General features: G+C 37.2%; 1 protein-coding gene and 1 long non-coding RNA gene across 3 annotated transcripts; both read left to right on the top strand.

The window, feature by feature from the left end:
* The first annotated feature begins 1,201 nt into the window (after nt 1-1,201).
* LOC132170906 (ARM repeat superfamily protein) lies at nt 1,202-15,984 on the top strand. Of its 2 annotated transcripts, XM_059582060.2 has the most exons (22): nt 1,202-1,490; nt 2,463-2,564; nt 3,988-4,131; nt 4,227-4,307; nt 4,407-4,476; nt 4,647-4,717; nt 4,792-4,955; nt 5,058-5,129; nt 5,251-5,488; nt 7,792-7,854; nt 7,956-8,246; nt 9,266-9,379; nt 9,534-9,660; nt 9,747-9,916; nt 10,005-10,106; nt 10,792-10,895; nt 10,986-11,280; nt 11,439-11,683; nt 13,712-14,215; nt 14,445-14,739; nt 14,863-15,046; nt 15,692-15,984. In XM_059582060.2, the coding sequence occupies exons 1-22, from the start codon at nt 1,377-1,379 to the stop codon at nt 15,769-15,771; spliced, it is 3,630 nt and encodes a 1,209-aa protein (XP_059438043.2). In that variant the 5' UTR covers nt 1,202-1,376; the 3' UTR covers nt 15,772-15,984. The 2 variants fall into 2 exon arrangements, with proteins under 2 accessions (XP_059438043.2, XP_088375443.1); XM_088519317.1 differs by lacking the exons at nt 1,202-1,490; nt 2,463-2,564; nt 3,988-4,131; nt 4,647-4,717 and having other exon boundaries at nt 4,231-4,307.
* A 6,357-nt stretch (nt 15,985-22,341) lies between these two features.
* On the top strand, nt 22,342-22,847 carry LOC132172183 (uncharacterized). Its single transcript, XR_009439127.2, has 2 exons — nt 22,342-22,556; nt 22,667-22,847. It is a non-coding gene; the product is annotated as an uncharacterized LOC132172183 (long non-coding RNA).
* Nucleotides 22,848-24,343: the final 1,496 nt, after the last annotated feature.

The raw sequence follows: 24,343 nt of genomic DNA, 5'->3' as shown, positions 1-24,343 counted from the left end.
TGTAGGATATAAATGTTGTTTCTAGCCGTACTTTTTTTGTTGGCATTCTTTGGGCATTAGATTCGGCAGCAATCATTCCGTCATCAATGTGGGTAATGTATATGAAAATAAAAAATCAGTTGAAAAATTTCTATCACAAACTCTAAAAGCCAAGAGTTTGAGAATGATGCTCAAGCAGAAAATTTCCCTTCAATATTTCGTTGTAATTTTCTTCAAACCAGTTTAAAAGAAGTTTCCTCCTACCAACTTCAATAAGTGTGAAGTGTAAAAAAAATAAACTGGCATATTACCATTCTATTTGGACATTGACACAGATTCTCAAGGTAGGTTGGTAGGTTGAAATGCTTATCACGTGAATGAAGCAATTACTTAAACAAGTATTCTCTTAATTTCATTTAAAATGGATATAGTATTAATTTCATGATTAAGATTTAAAGTTAGTATGTTTAACGGGGATGCAAAAAATTTTTATAAAAAAAGGATTTTTATTTATTTTAGTTTCTCTTTTTTCTAAAAAAAAAAAACAAAAATGTTTGTGTTCACTTTATGTTTGGTTCCCTTTCCAAAAAACAAGAAAAGTGAAAACAATAAAGAAAATATTCTTAAATTGCTCTTTCAAATTATATACATATAAAAGTGGTATGAAATATATAATTGTACAGTTGCACTTAATTACTAAGATTATGCACTATTGAGTTAGAATCAAATCCTCATAAACCCTTTAATCTTGTTTGAAATATATACTTGCGGTTTGTTGAATTGTTTATTTATTGAATTTTAATTCAATGGTAGTTTTAAAAGTTATTTATAAGTATAAAAAAATTATGTAAAAAAATGGGAGTAAGTATAATATTCATCTTATTTTATTATTTATACTTTTTAATTTTTTAATCAATTTGTTTTTTTCAACTTGTTGTTTTAAGTTTAATCTATTAATCAGTCAAGATAATATCCTTCCTTCTTCACTAATAAATCATTTCTATAATCAATTCAATCCCCCGAGCCAATGGAGGGCAAATACCTATAAAAGGTGAACAAGAGTTAATTAACTTCGTGTAAACACTTCTTTTCCCTTTTCCTGAATTGAAAAGGAAATAATAATAATAATAATAATAAAAACCTGAAGGAAAACATCTTTCCCCATCCTCTTTCTTGACACACATTAAAAGAAATTTAAAAAATAAAAAGAATATTGCTTTTGCGCATGAGAAGGAAGTAAAAACCTGAGACTTGAAAATGGTGGCTTTTTCTCGAGTCCTCTTTACTTCTCTACCACTCCAACCGCATACATTTGTCTATCACTGTTCATTTTCTCCTTGAAGCCCAAGAAAACCTTTGAAAATCCCGTACTCGATACGGAGTAGAACCCAGTAGCCATGGAGGACAGTAGCACCAATACAGCCAACAATGTGGCCCGAGCCATAGCTGCAGCCCTCGACTGGACCTCCCCTCCCGACGCTCGCAAAGCAGCCGTTTCTTTCTTAGAATCTGTACTCCCTCTCTCTCTCTCTCTCTAGCGCGCGCGCGCGCGCTCTCTGTATATCAATTTATCTTCCTATGCATGTTATTCTCTGATATATTCAATTATCTATATGCAGTAGCATCTTGTGAATTTTTTTTTTGGTGTGGGGGGGGGGGGGGGGGGGGGGTTGTTTGGGTCAACTAAGATGAGTTTCACTATATGGGTATTACTGCTTTGTGTTTGAAAGCTGTAAATTTGTGATCCTTTGTGCTTTTATAGGGTTTTGGGCTTTTGGGTTTGAGTAAATTTTATTGATGCTAAGGTTTTTAGTATTTGGAAGTGGTAAATTTGTGTAACTTTAATGTTTCCATAGGCTTTATATCCATTTTTTTGTTGGTTTTTCTGTCAATTAAATTTGAAAGTTTGATTTCGTTTTACAAGGTTGGAATGGGTCTTTGTGTTTAAAAGACGTGAAATGTGAACTTCTTATGTTTTCTTTCCCCTGGTTTTGGGCTTTTGGGTGTCAAAAGAGTTGATTGCCTGCTCTGGTTTTAGTATTTAGAAGTACCAAATTTCTGAACTTCAATGTTTTTTGAAGGTTTTTGATTTTGTATGCCGTTAGTAATTTGGTTAAGTTGCACCAAAACTGTTTATGTGGTTTCATTTGAAGGGGGTGAACTTTTGAATTGCTTATTTTTCGACAGATCAAGACGTTATTTGATTATCTTTTATCAGAAGCATATTCATGGTGTCTCTAACTTTTACAAATTATCAAGTCTGCTTTAAATTCTTGGTAGTGGAAAAAGTTTACCAGATGAGGCTTGTGACTGTATTATTTCTTTTTCCCTTGAGTAAATTCAGTGGATTAACATCCCTATAAATCAGTTCAGTCACTAGCATTATAATTTATGCAATTTTGTTACTTCTATGTAATAGGCGCTCCAATTTCCTGTTTATATTTTGTTTTGGTTGATAACTACATTCCACTTAATATATGCAGATCAAAACAGGAGATGTACGGGTTTTGGCAAACACATCCTTCCTTCTAGTCAGAAAGGATTGGTCTTCTGAAATTCGGTTGCATGCATTTAAAATGTTGCAGGTGCATATACTTTTTGGAGAAGTTTCTTTATGCTTTTTGGTGTTTTGGTGATATGGTCTGTTGTCATCTTATCTAGAGAGAAATGCATTTTGTACAGCATGATTGTGTTATAATTTCTTTTATGTAGGAATGCTTTAGGTTATATGCTGTGGATGATCTAGGTGGGTAGAATTTTGGCCTCATATTCTGTCTACATGTAACTCATTAACTGCAACTTGTGTCCTGCACTCCTGGTTTTCTCTCATGATATATTGGAGGGGGCGTTTCTGCTCAGAATGAGTAGTAAAAACTCCACAAAAAAGAGGAAGGGCAACATGTTCATGCATAGGCACAGTGTATAATGCTAAAGAAAGAGAGTTACAAGTTAAAGAAATGAATCCCTACAAATGGAGACAAAAAAAGAAAATTTCTTTTCACTTGACTGCAGAGAGAAAGCTTTTTGGCAAAACTCTCTGAAACTTCACTGACATATGCTTCTCATCAGTTTCTCCTTATCCAAAAGTGCCAAAATAAAATAAACATGTAGGCGCGGGCACTGCCGGATGAGGTGGAATTGACTTTGTAGAAAGCTGACCCTTCTGTGTCTGAAGATATTGATGTGGGGGAATTGATGCTTGATTTTCAGTTCCTCGATGGAAAATGCTCTGTTAGGCAAAACTGTCATTTTATTTGTTATACTGCCTAGTCTCTAAAGTGCATCCTCCATATCCTTCAATAGTATTTCAACTTCATATGCCTCTTGTATCCAAAGGGGATTTACAAACCACCTAAATACAAATTGTATTATAAACAGCTACACTAAAATGTCCTATTCAAGTGCTAAAGTAAATGGTACTGGGATTCAGGTGAGTGATTGGTAAGTGTACTTAGTTGGATTTATTAGGAATTTAGATGCCTTGAAGCGAGTGGCACTGGAATGTTTATAGTGAAAGACATTTCTTAATACGTTAAAGTAAATCTCATTACATTTTGGCACATTCCTACAAGCTGGCATGCTAGTGGGTGGGTTGATAGTTTTATTTATCTGTTGCCCTGTGAACAGGAATTAGTTTAAGTAAATGCTACATATTTGCAGTTTTTTTTTTTGCAAGATTTCGAAAATGGTGGCAAATAAATTTTAAATTAAAATAATCCAGTCACAAAAAAAGAGTGCTTCTTGGATAAATTATTAATCTGTCAAGTGCGGCAAAACCACATAGAGGAAGAATTTAAAACGATATAACAATTTGCTGTTAAATTACCTAGATCTTGATTGATGTGAATGTGTTAGATTGTAAGATATTTACTAGACTATTTTTTGGTAGCCCCATAGTAGAATCTGTGGGTTGCCCTTTTCACACCTACATTACCTAGCTAACGCTATGATGATTTCCATTTTCACTGGTCTAAAAGATGTGGCTATAACATATGCATCTTTCTGCAGCATTTGGTACGACTGCGGTGGGAGGAATTAAGCTCTACAGAACGTAGGAATTTTGCAAATGTTGCTGTTGATTTGATGTCTGAGATTGCAAATCCTTGTGAGGAATGGGCTTTGAAAAGTCAGACAGCCGCTCTTGTTGCTGAGGTTTACACCACACCACACTGGTCTTGACTTATGTTTAATGCTGCTGATAATCTTATCATTTGCAGTTCTAGTGCTCATCTTATGATGTGTGACAGATAGTTAGAAGAGAAGGCTTAGTTTTGTGGCAAGAACTGCTCCCGTCTCTTTTTTCCCTGTCCAGCAAGGGTCCTGCACAAGTAAATCCATTTTCTGCTTGCAACTATGGTCTTGCATGATTACATTTTTATTTTAATATATGCATGAGGTATTATGTTGATTCTTTTCTTTTATGTTAGGCTGAGTTGGTTTCAATGATGCTGAGGTGGCTTCCTGAAGATATTATGGTTCACAATGAAGATTTGGAAGGTTATCATGGATTGCCCTTAGGCGTTCTTCACTGTCTTTTTTTTGTGTGTGTGTGTTCCCCCGGGGGGGGGGGGGGGGGGTTTATATGTTAATGCGCTTGCATGTCACTTTCTCGTCTGGAGTGGTGTTTCTTTATTTCTCTCTTACCCTGGTTTGAATGTACTACACAGGAGATCGACGTAGGCTGTTGTTGCGAGGGCTTACTCAATCTTTGCCTGAAATTTTGCCTTTATTATACACCGTATGCCTTGGTCCTTATCTTCAGTAGAAGTCATTTATCCTTTCAGTTTTGTAATGCCTTAATTCTTGATGCAGTTACTTGAAAGGCACTTCGGAGCTGCAGTGCGTGCAGCTGGTAATCAAGAAATGGATGTTGCAAAACAGCATGCAGCCACAACAATAAATACTTTAAATGCTGTTAATGCATATGCAGAATGGGCTCCATTGCCTGATCTTGCTAAATATGGCATAATTCATGGGTATGATATCCTTCTTTGCAGTTTGACATGGTTGGATTTGAGATGGTTGTACTGGTATCTCACTCTCTCACTCCCTCCCCCTCTTTCTCACTCACACGACAGGTGTGGTTTCTTACTTTCTTCTCCTGACTTTCGTCTTCATGCTTGTGAGTTTTTCAAACTTGTCTCGCCAAGGTATGCACTATAGTTTTCTCAATTGCATTTTCAATTTTGTTTGTTGTTAAAGACAAGCAAACATTTTCCGTGGTGAGGCTTTTCCATGAACTATTGTGCTACTCTGAATTGGGACTTGCAGGAAGAGACCTATTGATGACTCTGCTTCTGAATTCAATTCTGCAATGAGTAATATCTTTCAGATCTTGATGAATGTCTCTAGAGAATTTTTGCACAGATCAAGCTCTAGTGCTGGAGTTATTGATGAAAGTGAATTTGAGTTTGCGGAATATATATGTGAGAGTATGGTGTCTTTGGGTTCTTCGAACTTGATGTCTATTGCTGGCGATAGCACCCTTCTTCCCCTTTATTTACAACAGGTAATTAGACTCTAATATCATCTTGCAACATGTATCATTAGAGTTTTCATTGCCAATTAGCGTTATTTAGTTCTACTCAGCTTCACATGGTAAGGCATTATCACAAACTAACTTTGCGAGTTACCAAAATTTAACTTGTTGAGGATGAGTCTGCACTGAAACTTAGCATTAACATCTGATGCTTGCTCATTGATAAGCCCTAGCTCCTATAACCTTTCCCTTAATTTCACACCATACAGATAGCTTGTCAGCATCTAATTAATCTCATTATTCATTGGTCACTTGTGTGAAGCTATTGGCAGCACTTGAACTAGGTTGGCATCATTTTTCTCAGTTTGGTCTCTTCTCTCTGCAGCCTTGGTTTGAGGGATCGTAATTATATGAATGAACAAGTAATGGAGTTTTCATGTTGCAGGAACTCCAATGCACTTGTAAATGCCATGTCTTGACCTTTCAAAACATAGCTACATTTTTTTTTGATAGGTCAATAAATGTATATATCAAAAACCCAAAAGGGCACATCACAATTACATAGGGAGTATAAAAAGAGAGCGCCAAGCTCACAAGGAATACCCAAAACCCAAACAACACCTACAATAGATAACCAACACGAATGCCCCTGAAGAAATGTTGTCCATCCTACCCCGGGCAGTCCTGCTGGCCAAGCCAGAGTTGATTGAACTTTCTAAGTTCAACAGCTCTCTCTTGCCACCATTCCTGAGGATCTATCTCACCTTTCGACGAGACAACACCCACCACAAACCCCTTCGAGGACACGTCCATCTCAGGGGGGAAGGAGAAAACATTTTTAGACCCAAACAGCCCCCGTCGATGCTGGAACTTCACCGGAGAAATAGAGCAATCCAGATTTTTGAGCTCCCTCATCCCCTTAACCTTAGGTGCAGAAACGACGACAACAGGAGTATCAACCACCAACTCGGCTATCATCTCCTCGTTCTTGTGCAACTACTTAGCAACCTCTACCTTCACCCTCGGGAGTACCCCAGCTGAGACTTGGAGACAGAGGGAGAAATACTCACCGGAAAAACAGGAACCTCCGCCTGAGAGAGAGAGGCCACCACCGGATAAGCAGGAGTACACACCGGAGAGGTCTGCCGGACAGCAGACGAAGACCCAGACCCAACATCGGCAGCCCCAAAGAACCCCCGTCTGATCAAGCCTTTAGCTGAAGAGGGGATCCAATCAGCAGCAAGAGATTCCTCCGTCGCCGGAGAAAGGACAGGATCCGCCGCCCCCGAAAAAGAAACCTCCCTATCCTTACTCAGAGGGCGTACCGGATTATCCACCGCAAAAGGGATAGAGAAAGCCTCAAGAACAGAAGGGCTCACCAGCTTAGAGTCCGACAACAAAACTGCCTCCGGAAAACATAGGTTCTCAGTCTGAATTGCATTGAGCTTTTGAATTCTATCTGAGCTGAGCTTGGTCAAACTTTAGGACCTAAATCCAAGTTTTGGCTGAGCTAAGCTCGACGCAGCCTGGAGTATAGAGATACCTTCATACTTTATGCACTGGCGCTGCCTTTTTAACCAAAAAGTCAGAAGTGGACAAATCCTCAGGCTATTGAGTTTTGATTTTAAAGGTCTGAGGTAAACCAAAATTAAGTGAGTGTAGTTGTTGGGTGCTAATATAGATTAAAAAAAAAAATTCTACTAGATGAGCCAGTCCAAATTCAGTCAGAATGGGCCGAGGTCAGGCCAGGCTTGTGGGCTTTCTGTGGGCCAGCTGAGACCTCGGCAATGATTTCTTCTAAGGGTGTGCTTGAGGTCGCCTCAACTGAGCCTGAATGGCCAATCTACAGGTGGTCTGCCTATTTTGGTCCATCCACATGGTTTGCATGGCACAAGTGGGTATACTAAAGGTTCTTTCGCTAAAAAAATTATTCAATAGAACCTGTATCAGTCATTTCTTATAGGGTGAGAATTTCAGATCTTTACTATTCTTAGTTCGATGCTTTGCTTTTCATCTAGACATTATATGGGCATCTCGGTGGCTTTGAGTTCTTCTTATATCTTGTCCTTATATCTCTTATGGAAGCATGGAGCTTGTTATAAAAAAAGAGATATATTCCCTGTTTCTTGATTTAAATAACTTATGTGATCTGGATTTGACTTGCACTGCTTTTCATCTGCAAGAGCTAGTTTAAAATCAAAATTGTTGAACTATAGATTTTTATATTTCTGTTTAGAATCCGAATGATTTCTCATCCTGTGTAAACTATTCATTTTTATGAGCGTAAACTGAGTTGTTCAATTACTGTATAACCCATTTCTTATTCTTTTCAGATGCTGGGGTTTTTTCAACACTTTAAGCTAGTTCTTCATTTTCAATCCCTGCTCTTTTGGCTGGTATGTAGTATTTTACCAATAATTTTTTTAAGGTGTCCATAATAAAGCTCAGCTAGCAGCTAGCTATCTTTGAATATTTTTTATGCTTGCTTCCCTTTTAGGCACTAATGAGAGACTTGATGTCAAAGCCAAAGGTTGTTGCACATTCAGCTGGGGACAGTTCGGCTGTTAGTAGTCTAAGCACTGGTTCTGGACAGGCTGATAGTGAAAAGAGAAAGATCTTAGATTTTGTGAATGATGATATTTGTAGTGCAATTCTGGATATATCTTTCCAGCGCATGCTAAAGAGGGAAAAGGTTCTTCCTGGAACTGAACATACCCTGGGGGCATTGGAGTTGTGGAGTGATGATTTTGAAGGCAGGGGTGATTTTGGCCAGTATCGTTGGAGGCTGGTATGTATCACATGTCTAGGATCTAAGATGTCTTTGTTTTTCACATTTTGCATTATGATACTTTTCTTTTTCTTGTTTATAACCTGCTACAGTTACAGACTGCTTTCCTTTCAAGCTATTTCTTTGCAAAATGGAGTGAACCGGCCACTAGGATCCTAGGTCAAACCTGATTTGGGTCCAATGAAAGAGGGCCGATCCAAACCAATCAACTGAAACCCAAACCAACCTTGCCTGATCCAATCAACCTTACAACACGGAACCAACGGAGAGAAGAAGCCCAATTAAAAAAACAATGCTGAAACACACGAAAACCCATGGGCCAAATAACTTGGGTGGCCCAATTAGCTAGGAAGCCCAGAACCATAACTGAATAGAGCTATTCCATAACCAACCCATGATTATCCTTATTTGAGAGAAGGAAAACTGCAAAGAATTGATTTACAAGAAGGAAGGGAATATTCAAATCGCAGGCTTTGATGCCATGTTAATCATGATGGAAAAATGGAAGAAAATGTATGAAAGGAGGACCTGTTTATATATATATATATATATATTCAGCCCTCTACTATTCATTCCATAATATAGGAGAAATGATGACAATAGAGTGAGGAATATTCCTGAGAATGCAAGCTGGTACTAGGATACCTATTCTGGACACCTCATATAAGTATTCTTCTAGAATCATACAACTTATTACAGCATGCATTCTATCATGAACCTAGTGTATTATGAGTTGGGATTTAAAAGTTGTCCATGGTCTCTCTTAGGTCACAGTTAACTCATAATCTGGAAATCTGGTAATTTTCATCCAATGCAATATCCTAACATGGTAATTTGGTTTTATGATCAAGTCAACAGAGTGGTCTTGGATTGGGATGATATCTCTTTTCAAATAGTTTTTTTCTTTTCCTAAGGGAGGTTAAGGTGTTAACATTGTTGGCATAAAGTTGTTAGGGTTTTCCTTTTCTTGTCTGTTTTTTCTGGGGTTTTGTCTACTGATTCATGATCTCTTAATGCAGTCAGAGTTAATCAGGTTTGTTGCTTCTTACAAGCCCCTTATAGCCAGTGCTAAAGTTTCTGAAAGAATTATTACAATCATCAAACACCTCTCGCTTTCTCAAATGCCTGCTCAGGTTTGGTTACAGACTCTTGTTTTTATGATTACTCTCTCTGGAGTTACTCATCAAAAAATTTACTCTCTCTGGAGTTGCCAGATCTCCAACATCACTTCATTTTTATATTAGAAATGACAGTCTTCTGGTATGCACATGCTTTTCCAAATTTCAGGACTTGGCCGTGATGGAAAGTATGCAATTGGCTTTAGAAAATGTTGTGAATGCAGTTTTTGATGGATCAAATGAATTTGGCGGGGGTAGTTCTGAAGTTCATCTTGCACTGTGTAGAATATTTGAAGGTTTGTTAGCAACTTCTTGTATCTTATTAGAATTTTTTAGATTTTTATTTTAGACTCCTTAAAAACTTTTGTTACTTGACCTGAAGATTTGCTCCAGCAACTTCTTGCTTTGAAATGGACCGAGCCAGCACTTGTGCAAGCACTTGGGCACTACTTAGATGCATTGGGTCCCTTTCTGAAGTACTTCCCGGATGCAGTTGGTGGTGTCATCAATAAGCTATTTGAGCTCCTAAACTCACTTCCTTTTGTTGTTAAGGTTCTCTTCAAATTTTAGTCTTCATTTCCATTTTAATTCATGTAAAGACAATCAAGGCATGCAATTCAAAACCATGTTTGCTTGGCAGGATCCTTCTACAAGTAGTGCACGACATGCAAGGTTGCAGATTTGTACATCATTTATTAGAATAGCCAAAGCTGCTGGCAAAAGTATTCTGCCTCATATGAAGGTGACTTCTTTTGTCCATGAGTTAAATTGTAAGCCAACTCCAGAGGGTTCAAACTAAAACATGGAACTTAATGTACGCATTTGTGATCACATATAAGGCTTTTTATTGGAACCAGATGTAAATTAGTGGGTAATGCAGGGCCAAATGACCAATTGCTATGCAATCTGGTGGATCATTGACAACCAAAATATGAATGATACCCAGTTGAGGCCTAGTTAAATCTAAAACTAAAATTAATGAAACAGCTCCGGAAGTTTTGCTGGAATTGTGAAAGGTTTTTTCACAAAATGTAAAATCAGAAGTGCAAGGGCTTCTTGGGATTGCCATTGATTGCTCTCAAAAGAACTCTACAAAGCCTTTGGACGCCATATCAACCTGTTCTCTATTGTACTTTCTCAATGTGATAAAAATTGTGAGAACCTGTGATTTCCACAGCTTGAGAAGCTGTGAACACTGCTGAGAAAAAATAAATGTACTTCAACTCAAGTACTACCTCATAGGCAGCTTGTGCATGCTTGACTATATATATATATATAAATACAAATATATACTTAGAGTTAAGATGCCTGCTAAGCATGTGAGGAAAATTTATTTTATAACCATACATGCCTGAATAAAGGAACCTAAAAGCTTACCCCTTATACATCTTTCTTTTAATTCACCTTGTAATGTTTTCTTTATAAAGGGTATAGCTGACACCATGGCATATATGCAAAGAGAAGGTTGTTTGCTTCGGGGTGAACATAATCTTCTAGGGGAAGCATTTCTTGTAATGGCTTCTGCTGCTGGGTAATTACTTGCTTAGAAGGATGTCTCTGTGTTCATGTTTCGGATTTCGCTTGTGTTCCTTTTTATTGCAAGCTTCTGTAATTGTTGCAGGATTCAACAGCAGCAAGAAGTTTTGGCATGGTTACTAGAACCCTTGAGCCAACAATGGACGCAGCTGGAGTGGCAAAATAATTATTTGTCTGAACCACTAGGTCTGGTTCGCTTGTGCTCTGAGACACCAACCATGTGGTCAATTTTCCACACTCTGACATTCTTTGAGAAGGCACTTAAGAGGAGTGGATTTAGAAAAGCCCAGTTGAATTTACAAAACAACTTGACATCTGGCTCTACTCCTTTGCACCCCATGGCTTCTCATCTGTCATGGATGCTACCTCCTCTTTTAAAAGTATGCTTGCCACTCCCAAAAATATGGCCATGTTGAATATTCTCATTAGTTTTGCTCTTTAAATGTGACAAAACTTCTAGGACCATATGATTTTTTGACATATCTTTTCTTAAAGTTTAAGATAGTAATAATTGCAGCATGTCCTTGTTTTTCCGCAGCTGCTTCGCGCTATACATTCCCTTTGGTCTCCATCCATATCTCAAATCTTACCTGGAGAGGTGAAAGCTTCAATGACAATTACTGATGCTGAGTTATTCAGTCTCCTAGGGGAAGGGAATCCTAAATTATCAAAGGGTGCCTTAACTTTCACAGATGGATCTCACTTTGACATGGGTAAGGAAGGAAATGCGGAGCCAAACGAGTCTGATATACGCAACTGGCTGAAAGGTATCAGAGACAGTGGGTATGTATGTATGCCTTTGGGTTGGTTTTGAATAACTCAAAGTTGTTTTTTTTTTTTTTAATGTATCTTTATACTATTTCCTTTTCCCCTCTCCTTTTTGTGGCCTTTTCATCAAACACAACCACATTAGAAGATAAAGAAATTGAGAAAAAAAGGTATAAAGATAAGTACAAAAGAGAATGGAAGTTCAACCAATTGGCAAATGTATTAGTTGTTTCAATAGAAACCATGTTCCAATTTAAGAAAAAAAAAGGAGTAAACAAGCTGACAAGTTTGTTTGAATTAAATTTCTAGCTTCAAACTGCTATATGATTCCCGGTGTCAGACGCAGAGAAAGTAAATTATTATATTATCTATTGAATCTACCTATTGTTAATGTAATAAAACTATTGAAAATTAACTGCAAGTCTTAAATGGCTTGCTCAATCTATCATGGATAACAGTATTTGCATCTCACTGAGGTATAGTTAGGCAGTAGAATACTTGTGGTGGCAGGGGAGTTCTTACAAATTTGGCAACTGAGCCAACATTGATTTTAAATCTGAAGTACTGAAAAATATTTTCTCAAGGTGTTCAGAGCTAGTTTATCAGAGACTATGCATTTGCTTCTTGTCTGATCAACGAGATGAAGATAGAAGTTCCACCAAAAAAATTTAATAAACGAAAGATATGCTTGGGAAATTTGTCTTAGATTTAAATTCTGCTACAGGTTTTGCTGCTGTAGAATCATGAAACAGGGAGAATGTACGACTGTAAATGAACTGAGCTGTTCATGAATAGCTTGAGCATGGCTCATATAATCTCAACCTGATTTGGTTTGTTTAATAAACAAGTCGAACTTGAACATATTATTGCTCAAATATTAATTGAATGAGCCGAACTTGGATAAACTTGGTTCAGCACGGTTTAAGCTCACGAACAATGCTCATATAAATTTGACTCGGCTCAAGCTTGTGTATGTATACACATATGTGTGTGTTGGCACACATTAAAATATTAACTTAATAGCAAAATACTAACATAATACATAACTATGAGTTTGTACATATACACTAAAATAAAACGGATGTACAGATTCATGTGTAATACATATATATATGCATGTATACTTATATGTATATAATAACATGATACTGCTATATTAACACACGCACACACGTTGTAGAATAATATATAATAGAAATTTTATAGTGTTCGCATGTTCAGCTTAGCAATTTTATGGCATAGAATTAATGTTAATTTTCCTTGTAAAAAAAATTGGAAATGAGCTTGAGTTCGGCTTGTTTAATTAAACGAGCTGAGCTCGAACTTGGTTGATTTCTATTGAGTGGAGGTCGAACATGTTCCTAAAGCTCGATTCGAGTTCAAGCCAAGCTTGAGCCTATGTATATGTTTTTTGAGCTGATTTTGAATAGCCAATACTCTGCTCAATTACAGCCCTAGAAGAATGTGTAAAAACTTTACATACCCAAGTATTTTTCTTCATTCAATTAGTGTTATTTGGTGCAACTTTTAGCTTCATCTCATTAATCAAGTAAGAGGCATATTCGAAGTCATAAGTAAAGTTTCCATGAACATTTTTGAATGGCTTCTCATTAGCTGCACTTAGTTTAGGTAGTGATGGCTTTGTCACCGTAAGTTATTTACTTTGGAATAGTACGTCTTTATAACTATTATGTTACAAATTTCTTGCTGAAATTACTACTGAATATTTATGTTAGTGATTGGCGGAGTGAATAAGTCTATAGCTTTCCTAATTAAATTTCATTTATCAATCCCAAAATATGTGTTGGTTTCATTTAGTGTTCCTCTCTTGACTGCATGTGGAATTTTGTCACTAGCTTTCTTCTTCTTTTTTATTTTATTTTTTTTATGGATCAAAGTTTTACTCTCCTCCTCCCTCCCCCCCCCCCCCCCAGGGTGCAATCTTAAACTTATTTTTAAGCTAGTTTTGTCATGTACTATTTGTTTTTCTAGTTGATGTGAACTATTTCCTTTTTGGTACTGATGTGTCTTTTATTCTCCTAGGTACAATGTATTAGGGTTGTCAACAACCATTGGGGATTCATTTTTCAAGGGTTTGGATATAGATTCTGTTGCACTAGCCTTAGTGGAGAATATACAGTCGATGGAGTTCAGGCATATAAGGCAGCTTGTTCATTCAGTTTTGATTCCTTTGGTTAAATGTTGCCCTTCTGATATGTGGGACATCTGGCTGGAAAAACTTCTGCACCCATTATTTCACTACTCTCAGCAGGCTCTCAGCTGCTCATGGTCCGGTCTTCTGCATGAAGGTAGAGCAAAGGTTCCAGACATCCATGGAATAGTTGCTGGGTCAGACTTAAAAGTGGAAGTAATGGAAGAAAAGCTACTTCGAGATCTAACTCGTGAAATATGTTCACTCCTCTCCGCTATAGCTTGGCCACCGCTAAATGCTGGTCTTCCTTCTTTAGAACAGTCTGGGCATATTATCCGTGTTGATATGTCTTCTCTCAAAGATTTGGATGCATTTGCATCAAGCTCTATGGTTGGGTATGTGGATTTGCATTATTTTCTAGAGCTTTGTCTCTTGTTTTCTGCGATTGCTTTTACATCCCTATGATTTCTGTTTTGGTCTGTAAGTTTGATTTGTTTGTGGAATTATCTTGATTTTGTATATTTGTTCCTTTTTTTCTTTTTTCTTTTTTTTTAATCTAATGGTAAAACAATCTTTACTCCAACAAACTCTAATTTTGTCCAAAACTTTGTAATTCATTTGCAGTTTTCTTTTGATGCACAAAGGTCTAGCCCTTCCTGCCTTGCAGATATGTTTAGAAACTTTCACACGGACAGATGGTGAAGCCGTGACAAAAGTTTCTTCCTTTTGTTCTGCTGTGGTTATCCTCTCTGTATCAACGAATAACGTGGAACTTCGAGAATTTGTTTCTAGAGATCTATTTTCCGCAATTATCCAAGGGTTGGCCCTCGAGTCAAATGCTATTACCAGTGCAGATCTGGTTGCTCTGTGTCGTGAAATATTTGTTTTTCTCTGCGATAGAGATCCAGCTCCCAGGCAGGTTAGTTGTGATACCTACATTTTGTTTTAATGTCTTCGTGTATGACATTTACAAGCGAGTATACTTTGATTAAAGGAGTATCAAATAAGTTATTAATGGAAAAATGTATTGAGTTTTTCCCAGGTTTTGCTTTCACTCCCTTGCATCAAACCCCATGATTTGGCTGCTTTTGAAGAAGCTTTGATGAAGACATCTAGTCCTAAGGAACAGAAGCAGCACATGAAGAGCTTGCTCTTATTAGCTACTGGAAACAAGTTAAAAGCACTAGCTGCTCAGAAAAGTGCAAATGTTATTACAAATGTTTCATGTAAGCGTTCTGACTTTGTTATTATCTTTTTGCACATGCGAGAGCATTTTGGCTTCTGAGTGATTCTTAAGCTGTTTTAATTATGCTGTAGAATCTGCGCTATTATTGATGATTGCTTTTGTATTAGACTTGAGTTCCTTAAGGATTAGGGATCATGGATCATGAAATGGTGAAGCACGGAAACCGAGAAATGTTCTAAATGAAACTCCATTACAAAGAGGCTGAGGAATGCTACAGATACCTGTTGCTCCTCAGTTAAATAATCATAGACATTATTCTTCCTGTATTGGACAAGTATTTTTATCAAGAGAAATGCTACACACAAATCTACTCCTACACTCTCATTTCCACACTATCTGGCGCGGCTTTTAAAATCACCATTTGATCAAAATTCAATAGTGATCTGTCACAAATTTAATGGTAATTTTTTAAGTCGCACCAAAGAGCATGTGTAGCATTACTCTTTCATCAAATATTATGTATTCTACTGAAGAAAATGAATTGAAATGGGAATATTCTATGAAGTTGGGAAGTTGAGTCTAAATTTACTAAAAAAAATCCTTCCATCATTAAGAGACATTTATTTGTTGTATTTTTCACATTCAATACTATATTTTACTAACCTGTTGCACTCCCAACTTTCAGTGAGGACTCGCAATTTGGTAAATGTTCCAGAAACCAGATCTGATGATGGGGATACTCTCGGGTTGGCAGCCATTCTGTGAAGGGTTCCTATGATCTTGGCTGATTTTCTTGTACAGAAATGAGTTTTACTTGAAACAGGGACCATCTTGTTTGACACATATACCGTGGTATGAGGCATCTTTTTGTCGCCAGAGCTCCACACAAGTTGTAAACCACATTTCCTCCTCAACACTACTTCCAATGGAAGATTTTGACCTCTTTTGAATAAATGTTTCAAAGCATTTCATTATTCCTCTTAGGTGTTTTTCTTGTATTTACTTATATTTTTTCTCTTTACAATGCAATCAGAAATTGTTTGTCCAAATTGTCTATCTATATCATGTTTTGAGGCAGATGTGGGTTTTCTGAAGTTCATCAAATGCTTTCAGCACCTTTTGATCTTCGCCATATACTTTGTCTATATCAATGCTTATCTTGCCCTCCGATATTTGTAAAAGGAAAAAAGAGAAGAAGCAAGCAACATAATACAAGAAAAGAAAAACTGAGCAAATTCCGAAATAGATTATTACATTAGTTTGTAAATGACTTCGTAGTAAAAGTTGTAATATTTTAAGCATTTTTTCTATATTACTATGCTTGGAATAGTTGCTTTAACCTTTGAAACCTTAATCCTAAACCCTTAAATGAGTTCACACAGAAAAATTTAAAATGAAGAAAGCATGAGACAGGACCAAAACTGTTCTTTCTTCCCAATTTCTAGTACTCAACTTATCAAAAAAAAAAAAACCTCATTAACCGGCACCTTACCTATGGAAGTAGGAGATTTGGAAAACAAATATTTTATTGATGTCTTTGAAAACAATTTGTTGCTTAGATCTAAATTTACAATTTTTTTCATCTTTTTTTGAAATTTTTTTTCGGTTAGACTCACTGTTCTAACTTCTTAGCATCGATTACATATTTACATAAAAAAAATAAAAAAAATAAAAAAAAAGAAAAAGAAAAAGAAAAAGATATTACGTAGTCATTGCTTGCATGTTACCTAAATTTGTAATGAGTAATGCTTCCTGTATGTCCATGTGGCAGAACTTAGCACTCCAATACAAAAAATCTCCACAAAATCACTAAGTCTGATAGTCGGTGCCACCCCTAACCACCACAAGGAGGTGACTCCGACCACCATATTTGATTCATTGAGGTGGGTCATGACCACTCCAGGAGAATTGGTGAGGGTGACCGACCACCCCTTTGCCTTTAAGGAAGTGTTCAACTACCCATAGGAGTGGCTATAAATTAATTGTCCGCCACCTGAAAATAACTCACACAAAACAAAGAACCCTATTCAACACAGAATTCTTAAAACCCTTCTAAGAAAACACTCTATTTCCCTATTCAACACAGAATTCTTAAAAAACTAATATTGCCTTCATTATGCTTTCTTAAGACTTCACTTACCCTCCAAAAAGTCTGTAGTTTATTTACAACCAAATATGAAATATCCGTGTTGAGCTGGGGGCTCTTTTGCAGAGAATAATCTGACTGCAGTTAGCTTTCAGCTAGAGTCTATGGAGATGAGGAGGCATAAGTTACTTTCGGCTAAAAAGAAAAAGATTGTTACTATTTGCAATGGTAAATAAAGCACTGTCTCAAAATAGTGCTTTGATGGCATCATGTGGCAGCACAGATTGTTCTAGAGACCAACATTGTGACCCAGATCGAAATTCATCCTTGTGTGCCAAGGAAAATGCATGGGCATGCACATTATTTTAGCATGATAATGATAAAAATGGGACTTTTCAAAGGGAAAAGAGTCTAGCTTTGACTGGCAGCTTGAGGAGAAGAGTAGGTGCAAAGTACTGTTAGATTTGATTGGTGGATAGCTGCTTGATTTGGTATAAATGTGAGTAGATAGATGCATGCATGCTTCTAGCTTAAGCAATTCCCTCTATAAACCCCCATAAACCCTCGGCCTGTACAAGTCCCCAGAGAGCCATTACAAACTTTTGCTATTGTTGTGCACATTGTGCAAAGACAACCTCTAAGGTTGTGAGAGAGCTCCTTGTTTTGGTGGCCGGAGATCACAGAGAGCTAGCTAGTAATGGGCCCAGGAGGACCGGGACCGGGACCGGGAGGACCCCCCGGACCGGGTGGATGGGGCCCACCTGGTCCTGGTGCACCAGGACCTTTCTTCTGTGGCTTTTTTGACATGATTGGTTCTTGGTATGTTGATTTAATATCAAGTTTTTATAATTAGTTTACTAATCCTGATTTTAATTGCTTTCATTTTATTTGGGTGCATGTTCGGCTGTAGCCTGAACTTCATATGCTGCTGCTGGTTGCTACGAGATTGCTTCGGAGGTCCATTGGGCCCACCTGGGCCTCCCGGACCCCCCGGCCCAGGTGGCCCACCTCCTCCATGAATCATCTGCTTCCCAGTTCCTACCATACTACGTGCTACTGCTATCTTATTAATTTTACAGCTATCTATTATGTAAAAATAATGACAGCTTTGGAGCAAAAGGACTTGTATTCTTGAAAGAGATTGATGTCTGGTTTTTTGTGTGCCAGTTAACAATGTCTCTTCATCGATGGATGTTTGACATTTGTATGAATTGACTTGATCGTAGCCGTCGGACCCATCACCCATGGGTGTTGCATTTATTGGCCAGCATCAATTTTACCATGAACGGGTTTTTGAAAGTCTAGTGACAATAGATTCGGCTTCTATGCGGTAGTTAGTTTGCACTACCGCAGCAGCTATGCGGTAGTTCAAAACTGCACCGTTTGGTTCACAACGGTAGTTTGCACTACCCCAGCTATGCGGTACTGGGAATAATTGTGGGCTCCATCTACTTAATAGGTTTTTTTTTTAAAAAAAAAAATAGAATCAACAAATCATTAAAAATTAAATATTATAAAACAAACACTGCAGCAAACGAGAACCCATCAAGGCCACCGGACCGGACAACGACATCATCCTCCATAAGGGCCGGGGACCCTGCCGGGTTGTCGACCCCCAACGAACACTGGCAACACCTGTCAGTGATGACGGTGCATCAACAGCAATAGCCGAGCAGCATCGGCTTTTTGTTTTGGTGGTACAAGTAGATTTCTTGGGTGGCTTCAAGCTGGAGCTGCTGTAGTGGAGCTTTGTCAGGAGGAATTTCTGCAACTGTGGGCTTAGTAGTGCCATTAACAGAGTTTGAATCAAACTCAGTTCGATGGCTCAAAGTGTTGGAAAACAGCTTTGGACGAGGAAGTGGTTGAGATGGTTTGGTTTTGTGGAGGATAAGAGAGAACGAAGGAAGGCCTCTAACCGTTTGGCCCAGTAGGGCCACCACCAAAAATCAAACCCAAAATTTTTTTGTTTTTATTTTGCCTTTTTGGGGTGGTTTGGCCAAACCACCCCAATGACCAAGAGGTGGTTTTTCCACTTCAGACCGGCCATGCGAGATGACTCCCGCCACTCCTAGTCACCCCATTTTAGCAAAGTGGAGCCACCCCTTTTATTTTTTTATTTGCTTTACTTTTGTTTAATAGTTTTTGTTTTATATTTTTAAGAATTCATAGGCATTCGGTCGAAAACAAGATGGTTTATAAAAGTAAAAGGGAATTTGTAAATGTAAAGGTTGATTTTGACTGCTAAATCATCCAAAGTGTATAATTAAGAATCTACTAAATAGTATTATTCTTTCATTTACTAAGGTTGAATGGCTATTTTAATATTAGTTTTTATCATTTTAAGGTTACTAATTAATCATTAGTTGGGGGTGTTATCTATCTCGGCTTATTGTAAGTCTATTTAAAGATCAGAGAATTAATGCTAACAAAATAATCAAGAAATTTTCTATTAACAACTTTCGTTGTTAAGAGGCTCGAGTTTCCTCAAAGAACCGTTACAGCAGTGCATGGTTGGACATTATTTGTAACAATTGGATACTATAAGTTCACCATTAATATTTTTCTACACTCAATATTTTAGAAGCGACAAAATTACAAATGCCATTCATACATGTTATATATGAAGAAATTCATAATAAAATAGAAAAATAAATAAATAGCGGAACTAAAATAGAGTAGAGACAAAATATTTTTACATGGTTCGGTCTATGAACTACGTCCACAGATAAATGCAATCTTAATCAAATCTCCTAATTTAGGGTGATCAAATTATAATAAAATCAATTAAGCTAATCTAATCTTCATTAATCTTCATCAAATTCTTAACTTTAAGGTCATTCAAATATACTTTAACATGTCATACGTAAGAGGGCTAGAGGAGGCTACCTAAACCCATCATTATCTGCGATGATGGGCCTCTAGGAGCAATCATGCATGGGGGCAACTATTGGAAGGGGATAAAGGAAGAATGTGTACATGAGCTGGTTAGATCTCTCCCTCTTCTGGTGTACGTGTTGAAGGTGGCGCATGAGGTTCACGCGCCAAGAAGAGATGGTGTGAGGAATGGAGTGGGGTCGGGGAGAGCCAAGGTGGAAGAGTGCGTGGACAATGGAGACAGACTTCGAACAATAAATTTGAGTTGTGTGAGACATACTTGTGCCAACAACGGCGCATGGATTCCAAGTGCTATACGGAGTGGCACGTGGATGGTGTCATGAGGGAATTTTTTTTTTTTTGACATGTCCACATAAAAGGAGGAAGGATGATTCGAACTAGTAACCTCTGCTTCATTAGGCGTGGTCTCAGCTGATTGAGCTACCTCTTGAGGACGTGTCATGAGAGAAATTAAGATGATGTTTTAGTGCAAATGTGAGGAAGTAGAGGCCAACAGATCTAGCCGTGTGAGAGAAAATAAGTAGAAAAATGAAAAAAAGTCCACATACTCCCACCTTTAAATTTGAGAAAATATAATTGAAAACCCACGATAATGCCATGGATCTTGTAACTCATAGCAATGTCATGGGTCAACCTTTTTTTTAAAAAAAAAAAAATTATTATCTTTTTATTAAAGACATTTTTGTCATTTGTTGGATATTAATAATCCAAAGTTTGTCCTCAAGAAGTAGTTCAATCAGCTGGGACCACGCCTAATAAAACAAAGGTCACTAGTTCGAATCTTCCTCCTGTGTGAACATGTCAAAAAAAAAAAAAAACAAAATCCAAAGTTTAGAGAGACATTAACAATCTAATAATGGTTTAAATAGGGTATATAAACTTTTTTTCAAAACACTAATAAACAACGGGAAGGAGGGGAAAGGGTAGGGGCAAGTAAGGGGCCGGCGGCGATGAATGGGAGATGAGGAAGATGCATGATAGGAAGGAGTCTCGAACTCTTAAGCGAGGGTCTCCCTCCTAGGTCCCAGGACTCTCATGCAGGGGAGGAGGCTCCTTCCCTCACGGCGGAGATGGAAATCCCACTGTACATATATATAATTAGTGAGAGTCAATATTGACTCAAACGTACATGCATCATGCATGTGGGTTACCTAAAGACTAGTTTTAATTTGTTTCCACTTATTGAATTCCCGAATTCTATCTACCCTTCCTTTCTATACGAGCTAGGCCTTCAAAAATTAAATGTACATTAATCCTTTTGGGCTCATTAAACATATTGTGGGAACGAAAATAAATGTCTCACCCACTACAATTTCAACATGAATGCTCTCGATCGATACAGCTTCATTTGTTAGATGCCCGTCAGGACTGTCTTCCCACCTATTTAAGAAGCCACCTGTCCAATTTTTTTTTCATGATAAAAATCCTACAAAGTATAGTCACTTTGTATACCTATTCCTGTCACTACAAGAATCTATTTTTTTTGTCACGAACCATTAGTAACGTGTTTATGGTGTTAACATGTTACTAAAGTTTAGTAACGTATTTGACGGGTTAAAAAATTGGTCGTAACTATTTCAATTTTAGTAACATTATGACACGTTACCACATGGTAACGTGACATTTTCAACACGTCACCAAATGGTGACATGTGGAAAATGACACGTTAGTATAAATTTATACTAATGTGTCGACAATCAACACGTCACAATATGGTGACGTGGCAACAACTCATGAACTATTGTGCCACATCACTAAAAGGACAGTTTTTTGTAGTGTGTCGGGCAAACTTTAGACGTGTGCAAAGCGTGCTCCTCCGCATAATTCGAGTAAGACTCTTACTTCAACAGCAAGTTAACACGGCCCCAAAGAACAAAGATTTTAAACTAGATACAAGACAGTTGTCCAAATATAAATCTAAAGAGTGAAGTTTTGCAAAATTTCAATATTTAGACAAGTGTTTATATTTACTTATAAGAATTTATCCATGTTGTAATTAACTTATCCATTGCTTGATCATAAAGGTCGGTCCACCCACGCCACGACGTGATGAGTGAAATGCATCATTAATTGTGAGGGTCACGTATAAGGGTGCATGTGGCATAATTAATTGATTCAAATTGGACCGACACCTGCCCATTTTAAAGCAACGAAAAATCTCCAAAGTCTTTGAAACTCCCCCGGGTGAATGTTAGGTCTAATTTTGAAGCTTTGAACGTTAGGTTTTGAATATTAGGTTAAAAGAAAAGTTGATCCAAGTATCCAAGAAACCCTCGGAATATGTACTTTTAATTTCTTAACCATTAAGCTTTCTTAATTTATCCCACAAAAAAAAAAAAAAAAATAAAATAAAATTCTCTCTCTTTCGAAGGTCTATATAAAGAGGCCTACACTGTATGCATGTTTAGTTCATTTCCATCTACTACATTGCAAGCTTGTGCATATTTCAAAAGAGAAAGACAGCGATGCCTCCGCCTTGGGGACCGCCACCGGGGCCTCCAGGCCCGCCCGGCCCATTTGGTTGCCTTGATTTCCTCTGTGGTGGTATATGCCGCCTTGTATCATCCTGGTCAGTTTTTTCTTTTTTTTTAATATATATATATATATATATATATTTTTTTTTTTCTCTAATGTGACGAAACTCATGATTATTTTTTTATTTTTTTATTTTTATGACAGTTTATATGTGCTGTGCTGCTGCTGCATCCTAGAGAGCTGCTGTGGACCGATGTTTGGTGGGCCTGGTGGCCCGGGTGGCCCGGGTGGGCCACCCCGGTTCTGATCATCCGCTAACTTCCGAAACATGGTGTAATTTTTATGAGAGAATACAGAAATAAAAAAAGCTTGTTATGTGATTTTATCGTTTGATGTTTTGATAGCTAGTCTTCAATATTCCTGCATTGTCATGGGTGGTGTTTGGGAATGTGAGAAAAGCTATGCCGGCATCGGTTAGGTTTGAGTTTAGTTGGAGTCTAATTAAACTGAATAAATGGTTGGTGTTTGGCACTTATTTTGGAAATATGTTCAAAGCAATGGTATTGTCAATGGGTGTAAAATTACTAAAATGGAGCTTGAATGCCACCAAAAAATATGGAACAATTAACTTCTAATGGAATTAGTTCGATTGGTAATGTAAACATTGTAATCGTTATATAGATTATCACGTAGCTATTGGCATAATAAGCGCTACATGAACTATCATGTCAGTCTGTAAAAAACTTACAGTAAAAATAATAATACCCGCTTATCCTGAGAGTGTAAAATCTTGAAATGAGATGATGAGATTTTTTAGGAATAGTAAGATAGGGAGAGGAAAGCGGAAACAAAAGGAGAAAAAAGATATGATAAATTTTGAGTTAGTTCAGTGTTAGACATTTACATCAACCACATCTAATTGTCTTAAGGCCTACGTCTTCTTTTATGAATCAAATTCAACAATACAACATTGCATGACCGACATACATATACCTACCAAAGATTAAGATAACAATTATATTTGTGTCAACACTAGGAACAAATTGGGAACAAAAACAGGTCATTGTTTGACCTTGATGTCACTAAAAAACTATCTCTTGGCGACCACCTAGACCCTTCCTTTGGAAAAGACACAGAATAAAACAAAACACTGATCATGTGATGTCAAGGCCATTTTCAGTGTGCTACCTTTATTTTCAAGGTAATTGCAATCTCCAGCCACTTATGTCATTTCAGTGTGCTACTGTTTTCTATATATTTTGTGGCCATATAATCCTCTCTTCACTTAGAGCCAAGAAATAAAGAGAAAGATATTTTTTTAAGGGTAGGTAAGTTTGTGTTAGCGTGTTAGGTGACATTTAAATGAGTGAGTGACACAATACAATCCATATAATCTATTTAATAAATAATTCATGTTGGATTGACCCAAACTAAACCCGTTTGAATAGTTTAAACTTATTGACAAAACAAAGAATCCCTTTCGTAAACGCTTATCCCCTTTTTAAAATGACAAAAAATACATAATTTTCTCGAATGTAAGCCAAATTTTATCAATCATGCATTAAGATATGCACAAAATATTATAACTATCAAATTTAGAAATTACATGCATATTGCGCAGTTCTAATGTTCTGTGGGTTCAGATATATACGAGCGTTGTAGTTTTTACTGCATCTTCATACAAACTCAGATAGCAGTCCACACAACATTTATCACGACAACTACTAACTAATTAAACTGACAAGTCAAATACAAACTCACATGACAGTCTACATGACACTTACTATATTAGTAACTAAATAATTAAATTTACCCGTTAAATCTAACTTGTAACTAACGTGGTAAATAACATATAGACTCCACGAAGACGGTAGTAAAAAC

This window comes from Corylus avellana, chromosome 1, assembly GCF_965113065.1.
Source record: "Corylus avellana chromosome 1, dhCorAvel1.hap1.2, whole genome shotgun sequence".
Lineage (NCBI taxonomy): Eukaryota > Viridiplantae > Streptophyta > Magnoliopsida > Fagales > Betulaceae > Corylus > Corylus avellana.
This window is presented reverse-complemented; position numbering and strand designations above follow the sequence as displayed.

Bases quoted from the DNA above. Each gene is read 5' to 3' on its own strand.
- LOC132170906 (XM_059582060.2), top strand. From the start codon at position 1,377: ATGGAGGACAGTAGCACCAATACAGCCAACAATGTGGCCCGAGCCATA. The intron at 4,956-5,057 runs GTATGATATCCT...CTCACACGACAG, and splicing joins AAATATGGCATAATTCATGG to GTGTGGTTTCTTACTTTCTT. The intron at 5,130-5,250 runs GTATGCACTATA...TGGGACTTGCAG, and splicing joins TTCAAACTTGTCTCGCCAAG to GAAGAGACCTATTGATGACT.